The 24,455-nt window shown below is 42.3% G+C and overlaps 1 protein-coding gene and 1 long non-coding RNA gene across 5 annotated transcripts; one reads left to right on the forward strand and one right to left on the reverse strand.

Moving 5' to 3' along the window:
- Window positions 1-4,959: 4,959 nt before the first annotated feature.
- On the forward strand, window positions 4,960-11,466 carry LOC112571186 (acid phosphatase type 7-like). Its single transcript, XM_025250016.1, has 11 exons — window positions 4,960-5,112; window positions 6,283-6,478; window positions 7,181-7,363; window positions 7,622-7,647; window positions 7,965-8,062; window positions 8,306-8,371; window positions 8,983-9,211; window positions 9,646-9,771; window positions 9,967-10,038; window positions 10,435-10,572; window positions 10,740-11,466. Exons 2-11 carry the CDS (start codon window positions 6,388-6,390, stop codon window positions 10,809-10,811), a joined length of 1,101 nt encoding a protein of 366 aa, XP_025105801.1. The 5' UTR covers window positions 4,960-5,112; window positions 6,283-6,387; the 3' UTR covers window positions 10,812-11,466.
- Window positions 11,467-12,089: 623 nt separating this feature from the next.
- On the reverse strand, window positions 12,090-24,160 carry LOC112570766. Of its 4 annotated transcripts, none has more exons than XR_003100697.1 (9): window positions 23,600-24,160; window positions 19,904-19,996; window positions 18,442-18,904; window positions 17,992-18,042; window positions 15,844-15,975; window positions 15,421-15,549; window positions 15,045-15,181; window positions 14,726-14,899; window positions 12,090-14,403 (listed from the first exon to the last, which is right to left on the reverse strand). It is a non-coding gene; the product is annotated as an uncharacterized LOC112570766 (long non-coding RNA). The 4 variants fall into 4 exon arrangements; XR_003100696.1 differs by having other exon boundaries at window positions 15,844-15,978; XR_003100698.1 differs by lacking the exon at window positions 17,992-18,042 and having other exon boundaries at window positions 15,844-15,978; window positions 23,600-24,154.
- Window positions 24,161-24,455: the final 295 nt, after the last annotated feature.

Here is a 24,455-nt window from a genome sequence, read left to right on the forward strand (position 1 = left end):
TACGTCACAGGTTACGACAGCAAACGTCACGCTTTTCCTCCCTCGGGATAGGAAGAATGAAGGGAGAGAAGGCAAAAACATGGTGACATAAAATGTAATGAATTTATCGCGAGGGGAGGGAAGAGGTCACGAAATGTCACGAGTTGTACCTGTGAACGTTTTCTCGTGTGACGTCACAGGCCGCCACTGCAATGCGCACAGTTTTTACAAACCAAACATGTCCACAGTCAAGGTGGGGGAGGCGGGGAGGATCGTTGTTGCTGATTACATGATTGCAAAGCTTCAAGCGACGAGTCTTTGAGTGAGCAGTGGTTTCCCTTATGACGTTGCAGGCAGGCACGTGATGATGTATTTATGTGCCGCGAGCTGCGGGGGTCGGGGGTCGGGGGTTGTGGCTGAACTCGCGAGCTTATCCACACCATCGGTCTGCCGCACACGAGCCGTCGCAAAGGGACCGCAATGGGCTATCACCTACATCAGGGGCGGCACCACCAGACAGTTGCATGTTGTGTCCTCGGCGCATAACTCCACGCGCAATCATTATGGGACACGCGATAGTTGCAGAACTGCAAGCTTGTGGTTTCAGTCAGCAGATGAGAGATGGTGGTGGCGGCAGTGGAGGCGGCGGTGGTGGTGGTGGGTTCAAAAAGGAGAAACGTTATCGGATTGCAGCATGCTGTGCAAATGTTTCAGCTACTGCGTGCACTACATGCAGGAGAAATTTAACGTGTGTTACATACTGTGAGAAATTTCAAGGTACCGCACGCCTGACACGGGGTACAAACTGTGAAAATATATACACCAGGGGTGCCTACCCTAAGGCCCGCGGGTCACGTGACCATTCTGTGTCCAGAGAATAAATCACAATCTACGGACTTAACTTTTCCTGGCAATTATCTCTTGCACACACACAATCCGAGAAAAGGTTGGCATATGAGATACATTGATATCTGACAGAGACATTGATATTTGACAGAGACATTGATATCCGACAGAGACATTGATATTTGACAGAGACATTGATATCCAAGGTAAACATTTGACAGAGACACAAACATCTGACGGGAACTGACGGCTGTTTCCGAGAGGAACCGATGTTTGACGCTCGTCCTGACCTCACTTGCAAGATGCAAGAGTTCGGGGAAAAAAAGTGAAAGCAAATAAACAAAAGGACAACAAGGCACTTTGAAGCTAATGATCTCTCAGTCGCAGGTAAGCCATGGCGCGAGGACGATAATGGTGACGCTGACTGAACATGACAGGCATGCAAGGGAGAGAAGCAGGAAGGCGTGGAGCAGGCGGAAGTTGGTGCAAATGGCTGTCAGAGCTGATCAGACCAGAAATCACACGGAATAGACTGCAGCCCACCGGTCTGTCCGAGCGCGCGGGCTCTTGCGTGAGTGTGCGCGTGCGTGCGTAACGTGCACATCAATCACGGGCCGGAGGGCAAAGGGGAAGGGGCGGCGGGAGGTAAGCGCCGCGGGAAGTAACCCTGGGTCGCCCCGCTTCAGAGACGAGCACTCGCGCCACCCCAGCGCGCATCACCCAGTCGCCATCTTTACACGAGGCTCAAGAGGGCGGAACGACGAGAAAACGACGGCACTTCTTACGTCATCGTAAATCTCGCGTCCCAATCTCGAAATCGCGAGATTCACGCGACCTACAGCGGTGTTTGCTCGACAAGTTCATTGAGAACATGGGAGAACGTGTGTGTGTTGTTCTGGAATATTCTTTGACTGTTGAGCGCGAAATGTTTTTTTTTTCTAAGGAGAATAATGGACCGCATTATTTTAAGAAAATATTTTCTTGTAAATCATTTTTCTGCACATACCTCGACACCTATGTGGACTGTCTATGTTGCGAAGGTAAACCGCATGGCTTATATAAGTCTCTGCGGTCGTAATTCAAACAAACTACTTGCATCTACAGACACGTGTCTCCATAGGAAACTGATGATCTGTAGCACAAGGTCTTTATCTTTGCCCGTGTGTGTGTGTCCGTCTGTGTCTGTGTGTGTAACAAATATTCTCCGCAGTTTTATTTCTGCTTGCAGTTGCGAGTGATGGCGATGTGTGTTACCTGCGGTGTTGGAGGCTACAGACAAACTGTCAGTAGTTAGACAGAAGCAGCCACACAGACAAATGAACTAGACAAAAATGATCACGCACTCTAGGACACATTACTAGACAGATGAAGGAAATTAAGTGTTGAGCTCATCCTAATCGCAATTGAAGTTTGTAAAAAAAAATATATTCTTTATTAAAATATTGTAATAGAAATGGGAAAAAAATCTTAAGCTTCTCTCTTTACTGTCTTTTCCACTCAGATAACGCGCGTGTTCATTATTTATTTATTCATTGCAAGATTTTCCTTTTCTGATTTTTTAATGTGTCAAGAAGCATATGAGGGCTAGTGTTCACTAGCTAACCCAACACTCGTGAAGAGTTATTTTTATTTTTAACCACCAGAGGCGGGACATTACCTCGTCTACAGAACTTACACCCTGAAACAAGTCGCCTGTCACTGAAGTTGCACACGATTTGGAACAAACAAAGAAAAAGAAGTCAAGGCATTTATCTGAAGACATAGAGACAATACAGCTGGCAACGTACGACAGTCTCCATCTTTACTGTTTGTTCCCTAATTCCTCTTAGTCTTTTATGTTTGTCTTTTCTTGCTTCTATTATAGTTGTTTCTCCTTTCGTCCTTAGTATCCTGTCCATGTTTCCTACTTGTCAAAACCGCTGTCTGCTCCTTCGTGAGCATGGTTTTGCACTATACTAATCACGCGATGATGATGATAATGATGATCAATGATCGATGATCGATGATGATTGATGATGATGATTGTTATTATTATTAAGCAGAATCCTAAAGATCTACAGCAGAGCAATATACGCTGAAGTATGTAGAGTGATCTATACGGGTATATCCACTATATCGCCATGACAGACTACTACAGACCACCTGTCCCATGTTGTTGATTATCTTAAGTGTGTGTGTGGTGGGGGGATTGAGGTGCTACAGTTACATATAAGTATTGGGAATTTCTAGAATATTGCCATGATATTATCATTCCTTTCACAGCCAGTCCATGTGGTCTGTCTTCAGTGCGTTACAGCACTCTGGCTATGTTTCGCCACATGCCCCACTTGCCAAGGGTCCTACGCCGCGGGACATAATCAAAGGGAGGCAACAAGAAAGAAAGCAGAAGCGCTCAGCATGCGATTAGTTCCCTTGGTTAGTCTCATTGATGCTGTTAGTCATGTCTGTGTGCGTGCGCGAGTGCGTTTTAGGTTGGGTTGCTATCGGCAGCAAAAAACTCTTTTTATCGCCTAGGTGGCGCTGTATGACCCGTGACTGACGTTGCTCACGTGTCGCACTGAGTAAGTATTCTCACAATAGACACAAGTCACCAAATTTAAAAGCTGCTTATCTAAACAACATAATACATTTCCAAATATCAATAAACAACAATAATAATAATAATGCAAAATTTGTAAAGCGCATACTCACACTCCTAAGGAGCATGCTCTTAGCGTTAAGAACAAGAACGAAACATGGACAACATATGAGGGACAGAAAAACAAACAAATATTAACATATGAACTATAAAAGAATAAACATTTAACTGTACGAAACAAAGAATAAAATAAAATACAGAAAACACATAGAGGAACCAAATAACAAAATCAAGAACAACAGATACTGTGTTGTGTACCAAAAGTTGTGTATCAAAAGATATTTTAGATGAAGGTCAAAAACAATTTTAACAAAGCAGCAAATGTTTACAAAGACATAAAGTTGGATCAACAACTCGTGGAGCAAATTTAAGTGTACCCACTACCCAGTTTTTATTTTGAATGCTTCTTTGTGGTATTTTGTGGAGCTTCACATCTTAATTTGGTGTGTGAGCATTACCACTTTGTGTGCATACACACACACACACACACATACCCCTCCCCACACACGCACGCACGCACGCACGCACGCACGCACGCACGCACGCACGCACGCACGCACAAGGATTGAAACTACACCCCCAAACTGTCTTAGTGTTCGCTTTAATGTAAACGAATCCAAAAACAGTAGTCACCTTGGCAACCACTGTCATCAAATCAAATACAGGCTTTGAATATTTCACTTTTATAGATGACAAAATAAAATGCAAATAAAATAAAATAAAACCTCGTCACTCCGGTAGCAAAAAAAAGAAGGAACACTTACTGAACTCTGTATATGGAACTTTCTTTCTGACTTGGGGTGAGGGAGGCAGGCAAGCACGCAGCTTCATTGCCTCTGAGCAAATATACGTCCGTGGTATGATGGACGTGGTATGATGGACGTGGAGAGCTTCGAGCATGATGTTCTCCACCAACAAGAACGTATTAAACAGCACCGGGGACAGGGGACACCCTTGACGTACACCTACGTGGTGCGGCACTCACAACTGTATTATACCCGGACAGTCAGGACGGTCCGCATTTGTATTTACGTCTTTTTAGTACGTACCTACGAGTGTGACAATTGTAAGTGAGGACACCACAAATACTTGTTTAATAAAAAAAACCAACCCAAATAAACAAATGAAATAAAAGGACAAGGGAGGAAAAAAAAAAAAATGGGTCGGGGAGAGAAGGGGACACCTACATCTACTAAGCGCCACTCCCTCCCTTCTCCGTTCGTACCCTGAAATATCCCCACAGATAAATGTTACTCCGTTCTCACAACGGATTTTCACGCAGATAATGTTACTCAAATGTTCTCACAACAGATTCCTCACAGTTCAAGATGGCTCCGTTCTCACAACCGATTTCTTTTCCCGCCCAACCTTGCTCCCTGGTGACCGCTCTCCTTTCTCTTTCTTCCTTTTTCCCGCCAAAAACGTCACAAAACAAAATTGCGTCAGATTATAGTGACGCAGCAAGCCCCTCCTCCCCTCTAGAACTAGAACTCGGGCTGAGCCAGCATGCGACACGTGACACTCACCACACAAACAACGGAAAGATGGGGATTGGCTGGAGTACACCCCAGTGCTTCTGATGTTGATCATGCCGGCTGTCTGGGGCTTCATTTATGTGCGGCCTGAACAGGTTCACCTGTCCTACAGCGGTAAGTGTCCTAAACCTCCAGTTCTGTTAGATCAACTTGGGATTTTCATTAAAAACTAGAAATGTAGACATGCACAAACCAAACACACGTTTCACCAGCTGACCGTTAACACCCATTCTACACCCAGCATGAGCCTCAGCTACTGAACCTTCAATGAAGCTCACTCAAAGCTTGTATTATACACATCCATGATGCAAAGTCTTCAAAGGAAGGCAATCAGAGCGGTACCAAATTAAAATGGTGTGCTGATTTCAATTCCATCAAACAGCAAAGTGAAATACAACAAAAGAATATTTTTTAACAAAATACTTTAGAGAAATTTATCTTCTACAGTTTATACATTCAGTTTTATGACTACCTCTTGACTCATCTACTTTTAGAAAATTCACAAAAAATATTAAACTTATTACTTCATATACATCATTTCCTCAGTTCATGCATTTTGCTATTGTAATTAAATTAAATCAAATCAAATCTTTTTGTCTGTCGAGGAAACCCAAGACAGAAATTTTTCTAGTACTTTTATAATTTATCTACTAATTGAATCACTTCTTTAAGCTTTCATTGATTTTTCTGTTTAACTGAGATATCTATAAATTATTTAAAGTGATCTAGTCTCTCTGCGTGATCTAGTTTCTGTCTTCACATCTCCACTGTGCTTATTTAAGGCCTATGTCTTCCTTCACATACTGTAGACGTCTAACGTTCATTACAGGGTCAGAGGGCATGCTTCTGCACCGCTATAAGCTTGATTCTGTGCTATATAAATCAACTTTATTATCATTATTTACTCCATAGATTTTTGCCTTCGCATGAAGGCTAGATTATAAAAAACAAAGTATTCATTCTCCTAATACCTTGTTATTATTTTAAAAAATTACTGACATCATTCTCTGTGTGTTTGTGTGCATGCAAGTACACAAGCATGAATGTATTCATTTTGTATGTGTGTTTGGTTTGTGTGTGTGGGGGAGAGAGAACTTGTGTATGTAGATTATTGATAGAAAGCGCAGCACCTATGCCTCAGCACAGTCATTAGGTTTAAAAAGAAAGAAGTTAACAAGAAATCAGTTGTTGTTGTCATCTGTTCCTGATTTAAGCTTCATTATCAGAGAAGTAGAGTAGCTTTGTGTGCTCATCTCCATCTTCCTTCTCACGGGACTGTCCCAGATGCTCCAACCAAAATGGTGGTAACATGGGTGACCCAGAACAAGACTTCAGCATCAATAGTGAGATATATGGCATATCAGCCTCAACCAAGCAGCATTAGGAAACATGACAACATTTGTAGATGGTGGTTCCCAACATCATACGCTGTACATTCATCGTGTAACACTTTCTGGTCTACTTCCTGGACAGAAATATGGTAATTTTTTCTCATTTCTTAATTACCAGACTATGGTAATGCATGTTTCTGTGTGTGCGTGTGTGTGTGTGTGTGGGGAATTATATGCATATACACACACATGCATTCTGTGTCCTTATTTTTCTGCCTTCTTCTCACCATCATTTACACCAGCCTGCATCAACACCCACACACCAACTCTCCCCCTGCATACAGACACTCATACACTTACACACCCACACACATCCTACACACACACACACAGACATGTTTCCCTCACTCACTCCCTGACACTCCCACACCCATTTACCCAAACAGCACCAACTTCCAAACATACCCCACACCCCCTCTATATGCATACTGTTGTACACATGCAAACAATTACCATTGCATTATTGCTGAAATATGTTTCTACAACTACATGTATGAGTTTTTATGTACAAGCAAAGAAAGTTAAACATGCATAAAGGTAAGCATGCAATTCAAGAATCAAATAAAATAATACATATCTAAATAAACATTAACTATTATATACAGACATACAGCAAAAAGTCAAGAATATATGTGGATGAACCTCTATTACATTAAACACGTGCACAATAATACAAATGCAGAAATAAATCCATGTACAGACATATTTTAATGACCAAGAAAGTTTCATTCATTCATTCATTTACACAAACAAATGCACCTTATTCACACCAATTATTTTTCTGCATGCAGTGTACGTGGCTGGAGGACCAGAGGGCTGGAGTGATAAGTTTCGTTTTAATGCCACGAAGGACGGCAGTGACTGGAGTCCCAGGCTGATAGTGTACGGTGACATGGGCAATGAGAATGCCCGAGCTCTGCCTTACCTTCAGCTGGACGCACAGAGGGGACAGTTTGATGCTGTTCTGCACGCGGGTCAGTGGCTGCCCTGGTCACCACGCTGCTTATTGTTAGCAGCACCAAAGTTGTCCTGACATAGATGACATTTTACAGTGAATTGTCACTCTATACATGCACATGCAAGCTTACACTTTTTCTGTCACTCTCTCTCTCTCTCACACACACATCTGCACAAACTATCTTGGGGGTTGCTCTGTCTCACATTCAGATTCTCTCTCACCACTATGCTATGAATGTTTACTCAAAAGTGGAAATATGTCTTGTATGTTTCAGGAGACTTTGCCTATAATATGCAAGATGTAAGTTTAAAGCTCATCATAATTTTGTTTATTTACTGTTAAATCAAGAATAAATTGCTATTGAATAAATATCTATGGTATGCATGTTAGCCTTTAGGTTTTCTTCTTTAAGTAAGCATCTTTACTTGCATCTTTTATCCAAATGTTCAGAGAATATTACTTCTGAAGAAGCTGTGGCAGAATTTAATAGGTCATTGATTAATTTGAGAAATTATCCATTTGTTTTTGTGAAGATAAAGTGTCAAAGTTAAGCTTGAAAAATACATTATTAGTCAAGCTGTTTGGGAAGGCTGCAACATAATATGCTTGTCTTTCAGAATGATGCAAAGGTAGGAGATGAATTCATGCGACAGATAGAAGCTATTGCTGCATATGTACCGTATATGACTTGTGTTGGAAACCATGAATCCGCATAGTAAGATTTTTGTCTATAGCTTCACTTTAAAGAAAAACGTTTAGGCTGGCTGGTTTGGTTTAGAATCACTTCTAAAATTTCCAATAGTTAGTTTCTTTATACTTCATACTTTTGTATGAAGACGGACAGATGTAAGAAATAAAACTATTTTTTATATTTTGTAGCTGCTCATCACATTTTCTTCTGCAGAAAAAGTGTTTCTTGTTGTTTCATGTTCACATCATTGTTTTCATTATCTTTCAGCAACTTTTCCAACTACCGTAACCGGTTTACAATGCCTGGTGGGGATGGCACAAATATGTATTTCAGGTTAGTCAAGTGGTGCCCAGAATCCTAAAGAATTAGAAAGGATATGTAAGGATATGTTGCTATTTAATTTGTGAAAAAAGATAACTGTACCAATATTTCGTTACTCATGTCTTACTATATAGTCATCATCAGTCTTGATAAAACTCTGCTTTGTTTGAGAATCTTTTGTCCATTTGCAAAAACAGAAAACCCTTGTTGGAATAAACTTCACTCTGTCAGTTATACTTTTTCCCAACATTTTGTTAGAAAGATTTTGATACTGTTAAACAGTAGAAAAACCTGTTTATTCTCGTGGCAACAGAAAAAAATCGTTTATTTCATGAGGTGATATTTTTGCTTGGTGACTATTTTTAATCTTGCATAGTGCCAGACGGGATTTCTGCGCAGCATGCTCTACTTATATATAACTAGCTTTATACTTATAAGTATGGTGTATACACCATATTTTCGTTTTGTCTGAAATTAATTTAGATAACTCAAAAGATGGAAGTTAGATGAATACATTTTATTTGTGCACAATGGCAGAAGTGTAAAATTCGTAAGGAATGCTGTATATGGACCTTGTTTCTCTACCCTTGAGGACTGCATTGAACTGAAAGCCTCCGTTTCAGCTGGAACATCGGCCCCGCCCACATCATCAGCTTCAACACAGAAGTGTACTATTCTCGGCATGCCACCACAGAGAACATCAAACGTCAGTATGACTGGCTGGAGGCTGACCTACAGGAGGCCAACCAGCCAGCTAACCGAGCAGCCAGGCCTTGGATCATCACCATGGGACACAGACCCATGTACTGCTCAAATGATGACAGCAAACTTCGCTCCAACCCATCTAATCCTGTAACTGTCTTGTATTTTATGAGATGAAGTTAGAGCATAAATTTAGTTAACATTGTTTGATGCTGTTGTTTTAGAGGCATGTTATTTTGGCCACAAAGTGTAAACCACAATTACTTGAAAGCCCAAAGTTTGCTTCTGTTGTGATGCTTCTTAGGAGTAAGAGTTTATTTCATCTGATGTTATAGGGAATGTTAGGAATCATTACAATTACATGATCTAGAAGATTTAGCTATAAAGGTACAGCAGGATGATCTAGATATTTTGAATTTTTTCTTTTTTTTCATCTGCAGCAACCAGAGATATAATATTATGACCCAATCGTCACTGGATTGTATGACATAAATAGCACTGGCATCAATTGTGCTATACTACATTCATCACAATGCACATTATATTAGCTGTTTCATTTTCAATGTTAACTATTTGTTTCCCAGATAAGAAATGGCACTGCTGCATTTTGGCCGAATCTGGAGGACCTGTTCTACAAATATGGTGTTGATTTGGAATTTTATGCACACAAACACTCCTATGAGCGTTTATTCCCCATGTACAAATCAAAGGTAACAAATCAGAAAGCTGTAGCAGATTGCTTTATGTGCTGCTCTATCCTCCTCCATTCAGCGGATTATATATCTACAATCTCTGTGTCTCTGTATTAACATGGTTTCATTGTTCCATTGTCCACGTCTGTAAGCTTCATTCTACATTTATGGACACATTGACGACACAAAGTGCATGGCATGGCTGTTCCATAGGTGTGCAATGGCAGCGGCAGTGATCCATACACCAACCCATCAGGACCTGTCCACATCATCACTGGCTCAGCGGTGAGCTGATAATTCGTTTGTATCAGGTGGAAGGCTGATAATTCTGTTAGGTGAAGAGCCCATTGCCTGATGGTTTGTGCAGTGATGGCACAGAGAAGTTGCTTGTTTCAGGCCAGGAAGCATGGGGACGATTTATTAGGGTTAGCGTGAAAGGAAAAAGTGATGAAATGAGAGTGTAAAGGTAGGAAAGCTAGTAGAAGAAGAGTGTTGTGTTGTTCTTTACACCCCTAAACCCCCACAAATTATTCTTTCTTATACCCTTCTTTCTTCTAATCAAATATAATCTCTACTCTTATATGACACATCAGTAAACATTTATTCCTTTAGAATATGTGCAGTCAGTACAGATCAAAGCTTTTATGGCCTTGTATGACATCTGCACTGTGTGTCACACAGGGAAATAAGGAAGGTCAGAGCAAGTTCCAACGTAAACCATCAGCATGGAGTGCCTTCCGTACCGCTGACTATGGCTTCACCATCATGGACATCATCAACTCCACGCATCTGGCCTTGAACCAGGTGTCCATTGAGAAGGTAACGTTGACTTTCATCTTTAACTTTCATTTAACTATATTTATTGTCAAAAATGTTTCCTTTGTTCGCTTTAAGGATAATAAACTGACTGTCAGAGGCAAGTTGTCCATTTGCTTGAAGATATAGTGACTTGATAATCTGATTCATAATCTAACATTTATTTTCAGGAAGGACAGATCATTGACAGTGTTGTCCTTGTTAAGGATAAACATGGCGCTGGGCTGTACAACTGTGTGTAAGAAGAGGGTCGGAAACTGAATCACAACTGTCAGCTTCACAACACAAAGCCTGCTTACTCCGTGAAAAGCATTCAGTGAACAAGAAAGACAATAAAGTGCTTTCAAGTTATTTCCTATTCTAGCAGCAGATATTTAATGTGGAAGAGTCTGATGCAGAAAATATGTTTCTATACAAAAGACGTCAAATAAAAATGTGATTTTTCTATTGTGACAACACACAATTCACATGTCATGGCAGTCAACACACAATTCACATATAATGGCAGTCAAAACACAATCGAGGATGACAGGCGCACCTCACTTGTTGGTTGTGACAGGCTCTCCAAATGTCACAATAAACAAACACAGCAGGCAGATGGTCGGCTTCATGTGCAACATACAGTTTCTTTGGTGATGAAGAACATTCATCTCACCAAAAAAAATGGTTTTTTTTTATTAAAGCCGAAGATTTGATATCTAGCATCAGACATTGAGTGTGAAAGTATTAGATACCATGAAAACTAACCTAGTATGTGCGAGTGTGTGCTTGCGTTGGAGTTTATCTACAAGCAGCAGATTAATGTGATGTGATGTAACATTTATTTTATAAAATGCACTCAGTCAGGGAATTTGTATGACAGGTTAAATAAATGTCCGTAATAAATCTAAGAGATTTTTTTTTACATTTCAAAATGTTTTTTTCTTTAAAATGAATGGATGTGTCAGGCTGAAGAGCTTATCAAGTGCTTGCCATTAAGTCAACGGTACTTTGGGATGGAGACATTAAATAGTGTGTAGCTGCCCTCCTTCCCAACCTCTCCTGTAGTTGATTCCATGCTTGCTGTCTTCATTTCACACTAAAATATCTCTGTACCACCTGTGGAAGATGTAAGTTAAGATAGTCTACGTGTCCAAGGTAAGGGGTACACCATGAAGTATTCTCCACAGTAACAGGGAAGAAAGCAGCACAAGTTGTGAGGGGGATGTGGCAATACAATTCATACAAGCAGTGGCTCATCTTTTCAGCGAAGCAGGGCCTCCTGTCACCTTACCATCTTTAAATGTGCATTTCCCAGTCAACCCCTCTACTACACTTGGCATGTTATAAAAACAAATTCTCCAATTTCTGTTATTGTAAAGGCATCATCCCTTTTCTGCTCTCTTTCCACCTCAACAACCACCACCCACAAGAAAAAAACATGCTTGCACCTTTGACCTTTCAGACTTTAACATCTCTATGTTTGAAACGCTGTACTGTCAGACCAGCTCATCATTAAGACGAATGATACACAATAAACATGAATACTTCATAAATTTTATTCAAGAAGTCATCAACGAAGTATACAAAATATTCACAAAATTTGTCAACATTCACCACAACCCATGTACAATTCTTCTCATTACAACGGAAAATGAACAAGTTGTCAAAGTGTTCTTTAAATCAAAGACAGAGTACAAGGAGAGAAATGGCTGAGTCTGCACTAAGTACTACACTACACTATTAAGTTAATAAGATATTTGGCCTCGATAAACACGCCAAGATTTATTTGTGCAGCAAGCATAAAGACAAACAGAACTGTACATAGTACAATGTAGAATATGAACAGTTGGCACATGCGTGGAAATGTATTTATGGCAAAACATTGAACCTGCTCAAGCTGACGCTCTCCATATTTAAGTGTCTGTGATATCCAAAGGTGTGTGAATAACAGCAACCAAGAAGTGGATTTTTTTCTTGAACAGGTCAAGTGAAATAAGACTGGATGGGTTCCTCACTGGCTGCATGATACAGGGTGTTGCATGGGAGCAAATGTCTTGTTGCTCTATGCTCCACTGGGGTAGATGAGGAACAAGAAGATGGGAGCAAATGTACTCGTTGACAGATGACAGGTAACATCAGTCACACCGTCGGTCAGTCTGTAAAGTCTTTAAAAAAAAGTATCAACCTGATACATGTGGACATCTTTCCTCTAGACAGGAGTCGCACTTGTAACAACATTATCTCGCAGTCCTGCTGCTGAGCTGTCGTTTGGTTGTTGTTGGTGGTGGTGTTGTCGTCTATACGGTGAGTATGTCTAAATAACTTACTTTAGAAAGTAATATGTCTAAATAACTTACTTTTGGTGCGCGACTTCAAAGACTGATTTCAACCACTTTGAAACTTTCCTCTCTCTTAACACAAATATGTTGTGCACATGGGTTTCTGCATTCTTAGCCGAACATTTATCACTTCTAGCTTCAATCAAAATTTTAAGGAATTTCGAATACAATTTCTATGAGATTTGCGTTTTCATGTCTTAATCATTTGGCAGTTGGGATATCAATTGTCGTAGCGAGGGACCTAGGAATCTTCCCGAAATGATGGGGTATTATATGTCAGTGGTCAATGATTGCATGAGTGGAGAAGCAGACACCATGAAGTCTGAAGACGAATTGCGAAGTCTGGGTTACGCAGCAGATCGTCTAACGATGGACATACGTGGGTGGGTGTCCGAGAGGTGGATGGGTGGGCGACAGAGGGACAAGAATGATGACAACTTCAGAGGTTTCAGAATTTAAAATTAATGACATGTTGCTCTTGCTACCTCGAAGAAACCTAGGTTAAAAATCAACTGTTCTAGAAGTATCAATAAAAAAATGAATGACAAGAAAGTAACTCATAACTCTGCTCCCTCTAATACCTCGTATATACAGCTACAAGCAGAAAGTAACAACAGTGGAAATGTCACCTAACAGGTAATATGTTAACTGTATATTCTAATCCACCTGATGCATAATCCATGTCTCCACAATCTGCCTGTAGTATTTCGACTTTCTCTTTTGCTTATCTCATAGAGTCAGTGAACGAAGTGTGCATTATGGGATGTCGGCTTGATTTCCACAAGTTTGTTGTTTCTTATTTTATTCCTCTATGAGCATCTTTGTGGCATCTTCATTAATGGCTGGTCTTACTTGGTGTACTGTTTCATTCTACGGCATTTTGATCGATTCCTTGCCCTCTATGGCATTTGTTTGTATTCTGAGTAATGTCTTGTATTCTACGGCATTTGTTTGTATTCTGAGTAATGTCTTGTATTCTACGGCATTTGTTTGTACTCTGACTAATGTCTTGTATTCTACGGCATTTGTTTGTACTCTGACTAATGTCTTGTATTCTACGGCATTTGTTTGTACTCTGACTAATGTCTTGTATTCTATGGCATTTGTTTGTACTCTGACTAATGTCTTGTATTCTACGGCATTTGTTTGTACTCTGACTAATGTCTTGTATTCTATGGCATTTGTTTGTACTCTGACTAATGTCTTGTATTCTATGGCATTTGTTTGTACTCTGACTAATGTCTTGTATTCTATGGCATTTGTTTGTACTCTGACTAATGTCTTGTATTCTACGGCATTTGTTTGTATTCTGAGTAATGTCTTGTATTCTATGGCATTTGTTTGTACTCTGACTGGCGCTGATGCCTTGTGACGCAGCGACTGATGGCGTAGCCCAGGACGATGATGACAACGAGGGCAGCGAGGCTGCAGGCGACGATGAGAGGTATGAGGTAGGCATCTTGCTGACCTGGCGCCGACTCGCTTGCACCACCCGCCTGACAGTTTTCTGCCTCTGGAAAAAAAGTGTTATATGCTCGTTAATCAACACTGGGTGGCCTGAATGGAAACCGTTTGATATCGTATGCAGGTGACAAAACACACCTGACAGTTGCACGAGAATTTCCCCAATTTTTTTTTTTTATCTTCCATTCCCTGTCACCTGACTGCTCAGAAAGTGCAAGTGGACTGACTCGAGAATTTATAAATAATGCGATTGATTAATACAAAGATAACGATAGAGACACTAGGAATAAACATATTGTTAGCCAGATAATCCGTGTGTCATCAGTCACTCACGAGATGGCAACCCAATGAGTGGCCACCCGATCTCTTACCAGCGCTGAAGCGGGTTCCGTTGACCCCAAACGGCATGAGGTGCACCCAGTTGAACTCGAGGCGAGCGCCCTGCAGCTCCATGGACAGCAGCTGAGCTTCGTGGCACACGTACGACTGCCCCAGTGGTGTGGAGAACAGGTTCAAGTCCCGGACAGTGGCTGTCTGCACCTTGCCTGTCATGCCAGCAGGTGATACTGTGAGACCACACACGCCATCCACAAGACCACATGACCAAAAGAAATGTAAAGAAATGTAAGAGACACTGAATCTGAGAAAGTTTAGGTGATTGTAGTTGTATAGGAGGACTCCCTGACTTACGATCTGACGCCCCCGGGAAGACGCTGACTTCGGACGTGTCATAGGTCAGCGAGATCTCACTCAAGCTCCATGTGTAGTTCGTGTTCTCAGTCACTTCAGGCGATGCATCATCTTCCCGAGCTACGGTTCCCTGGGCCCTGGAAACAATCCATTAAATTATGTTGACATTCTTCTTCCTTCCTTCCTCTCTCTCTCTCTTCCCCACTCACTCTTTTGTCTCTCCTCCACTTTCTTCATATTTGTCTTGTTTCTCCAGTTCAAATCGTGGCTTAGCAAAGTAAAACAATTTCTTGATTTAATGCAGCGTGTAGATTTGTAAACATTTCTAGTTGGGTTTTTTTTAATTGAGACAGAAGGGCAAAACGCTTCAACCGACCGACAGGACGAAAGCGAGGTTGAGAGCGAAGGTGGTGTTGTTCCAGGCCAGCTGCAGGCTGGAGGAGCTTTTGCCGCAAGAACCGGCGACCGTCACGTCCTTAGGGTCTGGTAGCGATGCTTCATATGTCTGCACACACAACACTCCGACTGTCACCAGTAAAGCTTTTACAGACAAGGAACTCCACTTGCTCATTAAGTTTTTACACAGGTAAAACACCTCGGCCTTAACCAGCAGAACTTTTACAAGACGAGGCACTCTAAGAACTAAGTCTAAGAACTCCTAGCCTTTAACCAGACAAGGTACTCCCAGTTTAACTAAGAAATATGTGTCTGTGTGACAGTGTGTGAGAGAGAGAGACAGAGAGACAGAGAGAGACAGACAGAGAGAGAGAGAGACAGAGAGAGAGAGACAGAGACAGACCTGGTTCTGGCCCTGCTGATCCGATGTACAAGACACGAATGGTGAAGTCAAGGCTGGCCAGAAGACAAGGTTTGTCATTCTCGTCCTTGATGACGAAGACTGCCTCCGCTTCTGCCGCTTCATCCTGTGAGGCTGCTGAGGAAAAGAAACTGGATGAGCTTTGAACACGTGCACTGACGTCATAACTGAGACGACTCGACAAACGTTCGCGAAGAAAACCGAACGAAACATGGAGGTCAGTAAAAACATTTTACAATACATCGACTTCTTCATTAAGGACATTAAAATTCTTTATCATTATTAATGATGTGCAACAATGCTTTATATCATTGATAATGAGAACAAATACTTTATAATTATTAATGACTAAGGTGTTTATTTAAAAGGAATGAGCAACAATATCAGTCATCAACTGTCTTTCCACAAATATTTGAATGGTCGAAAAACACGAATTCTGTTATTTGTTTGGATTGTCTTTTAGAATGTATTTGATAAATAAATGAATGCTTGTGGGCAGGTGTAGCAGTTAAGAGCTATCCGCGCTGTTTACTGATTTTTTTTCTACCACAAATGGTAGTTTATCGATTAATCAACAGGTGTTTGACATGATAATAAAAAGTAATGATAATTCTGATGTAATTACTTTGAGCAGCAAACATGATCTCCCATGCAGAGCGCAATTAATGTACAGCAAAGGGCGACAATCAAGCAAGGGGGAGTGACCTTCGCTTGATCGTACTGTTTACAACTTTTTCTGTCTTTCTCTGTCTCTGTCTGTCTTTCTCTGTCTCTGTTTCTCTCTCGCTTGCACTGAGCCAGTCTTGTTGCCGCTTGTGCTGTGTGCCTGGGGCCAGTCCATCGACCATCTGTCTGTGGCTGGCAGCACCTTCAGTCTTGGCTGGCTGCACCTTCAGTCTTGGCTGGCTGCACCTGCAGTCTTGGCTGTCAGCACCTTCTGTCTTGGCTGTCAGCACCTTCTGTCTTGGCTGGCAGCACCTTCAGTCTTGGCTGGCTGCACCTTCAGTCTTGGCTGGAATCACCTTCAGTCTTGGTTGGCAATACTTGTCTTGGCTGGCAGCACCTTCAGTCTTGGCTGGCAGCACCTTCAGTCTTGGCTGGCTGCACCTTCAGTTTTGGCTGGCCCAATTTGCGGTAAACAAAGTTCTCGTGGGGATGACTGTCTTATTGAACAGTTCCATCGTGTTTCAGATGCCGTTCACGACTTCCAAGGCCCTGCAGTCCCGTTAATTTTGTTTCTAACGCTGGACTCCACACAATCTTGAAATTTCTAGCTCACTGCTTCTCGCAGATGTTACAGTCGTGGCCATTGAGATTTCCCAGCATGCCGTTAACCAAGATGCTGGGCGTCTGCAAGGAATCATTGATCTGGTCGTCTCTCGCTAACTACTTTTCTGTCATTATACATCTTTGTAAATTGCAAAGTGTCGCAGACGTTTACTATTCCACGAAAAATACTTCCCTCTTCTTTGTACTCTTCTATGCATTTTAGTCTTATGGCGACCCCAAAGAAAAGCTATGTGAAATGATAAACATCTATGTTTAATGTCTGCGTCTATGTTTAATTTCAATGACAGCTCCTCTTCCTCCCCTCCTCCTTATCCCCCTTCCCCTCCTCCTCCTCCTCCTTGATTTTGCACAGAAGCTGTCTTTTTTTTTTTTTTATAATAGTCATTGTAAAAACTGGAAGGTGGTACATGACATCCAACAAGTATACATGAGAACATCTCAGGCTGAATGTTTTGAAAACAAATATTTGAGATGCTATCTGTTTGTGGAATACACGAGAAAACAAAACAGCAACAGCTGGCGTGTTGTTCTCTCATCAAGCACAAACACAGGCACAGTGTGACGAGAGCATGCGACAGACTTGCCTCGTATATCTACCTCGTTACAACATGCACCCGACCCTCTCAACCTCCTACATACCGGGGTACGCGTGGGTGAGACACGCGGTCGGGTGGTGCGCCTTCATGCACAACACATTTACCGACATGGTTCAGTTCATGCATATTATTTTCAACTTGCAACAACAATCCAACATTGCAAAACATGCAACATGCAACATGCAAGAATTTATATCGGTTATACTTAGTATTCTCATTGATATCATTTTTCCAAATTAATTACCGGTGGTTTTTCCAGCAGGGGTTAAAGTCTGGACGGAAGTCGTTCCAGGCTCTGCAATTTCGGACACCATGTAAACAAATAATTGTTATAATTTAACCTGTCGCCTGATGGTAATGAAAGGTTCACAAGAAACATTAACGGGTGGTGGCCTTCATCAGATCAGTGAACCCTATCGCCCCTGTGACACAAGCTGGAGGAGATATCGATACTGATACTGATCGAACCCAACACAACTTCCACACGTGAATTACTCTTTTGTATATTTCAACTTATTTGTTTAATCCAGCGGTAATCGAAAGCGGTTATAGTGCTGTTCTCAACATTGTAGTCTGTCAAAGGTTAACCCTCGCCAGCCAGAGAAGATTGAGTAGTTCTCTTCTGTGATAAGCTACATCATCAGCGACTCTATACGTCACGTGATGCTCACTGACTCTCCGCCAGTTTCTTTACCTGAGGTGGTGGCGCCTGTGGACTGAGTGGTCGCTGTACTTGTCGTCTGCTCGCTGACTTCCGTTGTTTCTGTGGCACCTGTTGTCTCAGCGGGTTCGCTAGTCGTCTCCTGTGACGTCACACTCTCAGTGGGTGACGTCGTCACGTTTTCAGGGGCCGCAGCCTCGTTCGTGACGGCATCGACCGTTGGAGGCTCTGCAGACGATGTTGAGTTTCCTTTATCGTCGCTCGTCGGTGGTGGAGATTCTGTGGTCGCTTCTGTCGGCACCTCTGGATGTGCTGAAGTTTGACGCTGAGCCCGTGTCACCCGCTGGTGGTGCGTCTGGTGCACTGGTCTCAGAGGTGGTGTTATCGGGTACAGCACCACCCTGTTCAGGTGAGGCAATGGGTTCGGTAGCGGTGGTGTCATTCATCGGGCTGTCTGAAATAGGGCCAGCAGTGGTAGTGCCATCCACCCCGGTGTCTGTAAGATGTAGGTTTGTTGTTTACATTTAAGCGCAGTCCGGGATTAATGTAAACAGTCCCTGTCTCACAGAACCCTTTTGGAGCAGAATTCGTAACAGACACAAACACAACGTATGATGCGTCATAAATAAATAAATAAAAAATATTAAAAAATGTTTAATTTAAAAACACTATCCACAAGTGGAATGTTAATGAATATAAGAAAATGAGAAACTACCCTGAAATTTTTTTAAACAGTCCAACATTTTCAGAGCTGCTGAGTACAACAAGTGCAGTTTGGGGGTGTTCGCAACAAGAAGCTGAACATGGTTGAAAACAAGCCTGGCAGAGATGAAGACCATCATCAAGGCTTTGCACAGACCGCCCATTATTTGTCCAGATCACACCAGGTGATAATTTCCCGCCTCGGGACAGGGGATAACCGACTAATGATCATCTCTCCCGCAAGCTCCACCTGGTGTCATCCCCAATGTGGAGAACAAAGCACGGAGCACATCCTACAGGAGTGTAGGTTCCTCCAGGAATTGAGGGAAGGGAGGTCTGACAGTCATCGATGCCTCTGGACACCAAGCTGTACAGACCTGCGGATGCTTTGCAGGTGACTGTCAGTTTTATCTCAAAAGCTGGCCTCCAAGTGTGAAAAAATAGGCACAGCGAGAACAACAACAACAACAACAACAACAACAACAACAACAAAAGCATGACGAGTTTGCACTACACACAACAATGTACAGGCAAGGCTGGGAAAAGACTGGCATCAACCATCTATAATCACAAACATCTATAATCACGAGCCAAGAAGAAATGAAAGTCACGTACATTACAGATACCTAATGTAACGATACATCATCCACGTCACAACACGTTCAGCGTGTGCTACACAAGGTAACAACTCTACACACACGTCACAACACGTTCAGTGAGTGCTACACAAGGTAACAACTCTACACATACGTCACAATACGTTCAGAGCTACAACAGAAAAATTCTCTCCAACCGGAAGCTGACGTGGTGTCGTCTGCGGTCTGATTGTTTGGTGCTGGATCGCTGCTTGCAGTGGAGTTCGTGTCCTGACCCTTTGCTCTTTGACCTGTGAATACAGGAGGAAAACAAAAGAAGGTGAATCTTATGAGTCTGTCGGAAGCTGCTTTCTAACTCTGTTATAAACAAACGGTTGTTTTGCATGTCATGGTCTCGATCGGACATGATCCAGAACATCAGTATCGATCATTTAAGCCTAAATTACCCTTGCTTTATTTTGTCCTTTAACGGATATCTCGCATAAACAGCTGCTGCATAAACTGCGCAAGTATAATGAGAGATAATCTGCTGACAAACAGAAAGGTTTGCCTCCATCACGGCCACACAACAGCAAGACATAAACAGGCAGGATGGGTCAGAGTAGGACAGCAGCAACAAGAAAACAAATCTGACATAAAGGACAAGCGGTTAACTGGGCATGAGGAGACTAGTGTTGGCGCTTGTGTGTTTGTGAGAGAGAGAGAAAGAGAGAAATAAAAATTCTTGTTACAAGTTTTGCTATGTCAGATTTGATTCGTCGGAAATAAGTCGCAAATTTTGTGTCGACTGCCGTTCACTACACTGACTCCACTGACTTGTGTCATGTTTCACTGACTCTAAAGTATGTTGTGCCATGTTTCACTGACTAAAGCATGCTGTGACATGTGTCACTGACTAAAGCATGTTCTGACATGTGTCACTGACTAAAGCATGTTCTGACATGTGTCAGTACAATTCTATGATGCTGTTCAAGGAAGATTTTATTTGTTGTCAAGCACCTGGACATGTCCTGAAATGCGTTTGTATTATGGCCATCTGGCCTTTCTAGGGATTGTTTAAAGCTCTAACAAGGAAGTCTGTTAATTAGCTGATGTTGTTATATAAACTTTAAATCATTGAAAGAAAAACTGTCACGTGGTCTCTCGAGATTAAAACATTAATTCCGGACTATAAAAAAGTTGCATAGACCTTTGACTTCTGGACGAGGCTGAAAGGACTTCACATCATTGTACTTCAATTTCTTCCCCCAACCCAGCTGCTACTACCATCACCACCACCCGAGGTCAACAAACTCACTTTAAATGTTTTAACATTTACCACCTCTTTGTGACATCAGTAATAATCCGACGCATGTGCAGTTCAAATAAAGTGCATGGCTTGCTTGTGCCTCTGTGGCTACTTGAGAGACGACATTACTGCAGCAGATGTTTCTGAGATTTCAATCACATATTTTAACACACGGCCTGTGACGACCTTCTCCTCCTCAAACATGAGGGGAGTAGCAGTTGGGGGGATGGCAGTGACAAGGACATTGTCAAGGGCAGTGCACAGTGTCATCAAGGGAGACACCTCAGCCTCCAACATGGCAGCCAGTTGTCATTCCTCTGAATTCTGGACTCCACCAGCCGGCTATGCTTTCTTCTTGTCCCTTCCCTCTCTCCCCCGCCTTCCCACCATGAAGACAGTAATACTTTTCTGGGGATGGGCGGTGACGCATTGCTGCAGCAGGGGTTGTCCCTCCCTTGCAGCATGTTTGTTTGGAACAGGAACATCTGTTCCCTCGGTTCCCAAATCGATAGCTCGCCGGACTTCACTCGTGTAAACCGCATCCATGTGCAGCTGATTGGAACGCCGAAATTAATCGCGTGCCGGTTGCCACCTTGTTATGCAGCATCCCCTTTCCTCTCCCAATCCCCCCTATTCCATCCTAGTCCCCCTCTACAGATGGCGTGGGGGCGCTGCTCTTCTGCTCACTGTCCACGCGGAGACTGCCAGCAACTGTCGCTCCACTTCTGCCTGCTTGCATGTTTTTGTTTTCCTTCTTTTCTTGTCTGACTCTTGGTGCTCTTAAGTTTACCTGAGCATACGTCTGATGAACGAATCAAAGTTTACATCTTCATTCCACGAATAATCGTTTAATCTTGGCGAAGGCGAGGACCAGATCACACATCAAGTCGAGCCTTTCACATCCTGGGAAAAAGGACCTGGGAAGGAATCATTAAGGGTGGAAAGGTGTGGATGATAATGAAGTACCTCTCCTGTGTGGCAGGGCAGCGAAATACCTACAGCCGGGTGCAAGGGAAGGGAGAGGGTAGCGGGTGCTGCCCTATTCATCGCCGAGCTTTCGCTACTGTGTAACGGTCATCAGCTTGCAGCTATGTCCGTCAACTGTTTTGTCATTCAAACCTATCAGTGATTCCGATCCACAAGGACTGTGTAACCCTAGTCATGTTCATCAGCATTGTGTAAGAAGTTATGACCATCAACATTATGTAATTTAATGTCTCATTCGCCATTTTGTAATCATGGTCATCGCTGTAAGCTACAGACAAGAGAGCTTTCAAGGAGGAAGCTGTCTTTAGTTGTCCCTTAGTGCAGGATTACCTATTTAGTGGTCCCTAGTGCAGGATTACCTATTTCAGTGGTTACCTACTGTAGGATTACCTATTTGAGTGCTCATCTAGTGCAGGATTACCTTTTTCCAGGCATCACACACATTACTTGATCACATTCATTGCAGGCTACTCATTTACCAACAGGAAGAGATTGTGGTTTTACACACACTTAAACTCGGTGATCATCGACACAGTGGTGTGTATTGTACACTTTGCTACATTCAATAATCAAAACTATCCTGGACCTTTTCGTGTACACTTAACTGGAGTCAGAGATCATTAATATCTGACTCTTCGTGTACCTGTAACTGGATTCAGTCAATACGATCGTATTTGAGGGGGATGGGGGGTGTAACTGCCATGACCTGCTCACCGGATGGGGTGGGTAGTAGGTATTTACGTCACAAGTATTTCTTGTTACTATAATGACTACTGTTACATTAATATAATTAATTTATTATAATTAAATATTCAATCATCAAAACACTCTGCCCCCCCCTCCTCCACACACACACACCCTCTCAGGCACGCGAGTGCGAGTGTGTTCGTTTACTGTTAAACGGTCTGATAAGAATCTGTTATTCACTATTTACATACAAAACAGAAAACAAAACCGTGGATGAAGGAGTGATTGCAACCCGCCTCTCCGTCACCAGGTACAAATAAAAATACAACTAATGTCTGTATGAGTATGCATGCCTGCCGTTGTCAGCAAAAGAAAAATTTCTGTCTTGGGACAATAAAGTCTGATTTGATTTGATTTGATTTGATAACATTTCCTGCACATTTCTGTACTATTTGTATCACCAGGTTACTCGAAAAAACAGAATTAATTCATAGTAAATCACTAGTAGTACAAGCTCTGTCTTAAAATCGAAGAAAATGCTTAGGCAATGGTTATTATGACTAGATAAAGCTCGGTGTATATATAATTTTGTAAAACATATTTTAAGATGATGACATTGACCATGCTCACTTTGAACAAATCCTAAGTCTTGAAGCTAAAACAAGGATAGTCGGAACCAAGACTAGCCTCATACTCTACAGCAATTCAAACTGAAGATCGAAGACAATCAATATCGGGGTATTACTGCTGAACACATGCCAGAGCAATGATCGGAAACTTGGAGGAAGACCATGCAGTGGAAATGAAACTGGTTGGAGAGGGTGCACATGACAACTCTACCGATTGCATACTTTTTTGCCACCGCTTAGAATCATTTTTTTTCTTAAATAGGCGCATAAAAATGTGTGTTTTGTAAATTAAAAATTCTTACCCGAAATGCAGATCAGCAGACAGAGAACGGCCAGGCTCAGGGAGCGCAGACAAAACCTCGTCATGTTGACAGACGTCTTCAAGCGCTCGGGAGACTAACTAGTGTGGTCACGTGACCGCACGTGCTCTGAGGACGTGGGAAGAATCGCAGCAATGAAATCGATGAAAGGCAAACTTATTGGTTCTTTCCCGGCATCCGCCTCTCACAACCTCAGGTCACACAAACAGAGGTCCGACGCAATTAAATGGAGACAGAAGATGCAGGACTGGGTGAGCACGAACCTACCTACACATGGACGACTTCAACTGTTGACGGGTGTGGATGCTGCAACCAGGGTTGTGATGAAGGACCCGAGCAGAACCTGACAACTAGAACTGTTGACGAGTGTGGGTGCTACAACCGGGGTTGTGATGAAGGACCCGAGCACAAACAGCCGCAGCATTACAGCAGGGGAGGGCAGTGTGGGAGTCAGGCGATTATTGAGATTGGCTGATGGAGGGACTGGTGGGACTTTGATTGATTCCCAGCACCAGGTGTCCGTGACTAGGTCTCATGCAGATTGTCTGCCTCCACACACATTGGTGTCACGTTTCATATTTCTTCCTGTCTTCCTCCGCATTCACGAGGTTTGCAGACTTTTTACTTTCAAACAGACGAAATGTCTCGCGACTTGACAACAGAACAAACAACGCTTTCTCGACAGCGATAATAATTCTTTTGGGGAAATGCATACAATGTTTAAAGCATTTCTAAGCAACTCATTAAATTAAATGATGATACTTCGATGTAACATTTCAAAATTACCAACAAGTATTTAGGTTAGACATTATTTAAATTTCTATTCTTCCTAATTCAC

Source organism: Pomacea canaliculata, linkage group LG8 (genome assembly GCF_003073045.1).
Source record: "Pomacea canaliculata isolate SZHN2017 linkage group LG8, ASM307304v1, whole genome shotgun sequence".
NCBI lineage: Eukaryota > Metazoa > Mollusca > Gastropoda > Architaenioglossa > Ampullariidae > Pomacea > Pomacea canaliculata.

What these genes read in the sequence shown, in the direction of transcription:
- LOC112571186 (XM_025250016.1), top strand. Translation starts at nt 6,388, where the DNA reads ATGACAACATTTGTAGATGGTGGTTCCCAACATCATACGCTGTACATT. An exon ending in TCCCCATGTACAAATCAAAG is followed by an intron (nt 9,772 to 9,966) that starts GTAACAAATCAG and finishes GCTGTTCCATAG; the next exon opens with GTGTGCAATGGCAGCGGCAG. An exon ending in ACATCATCACTGGCTCAGCG is followed by an intron (nt 10,039 to 10,434) that starts GTGAGCTGATAA and finishes TGTGTCACACAG; the next exon opens with GGAAATAAGGAAGGTCAGAG.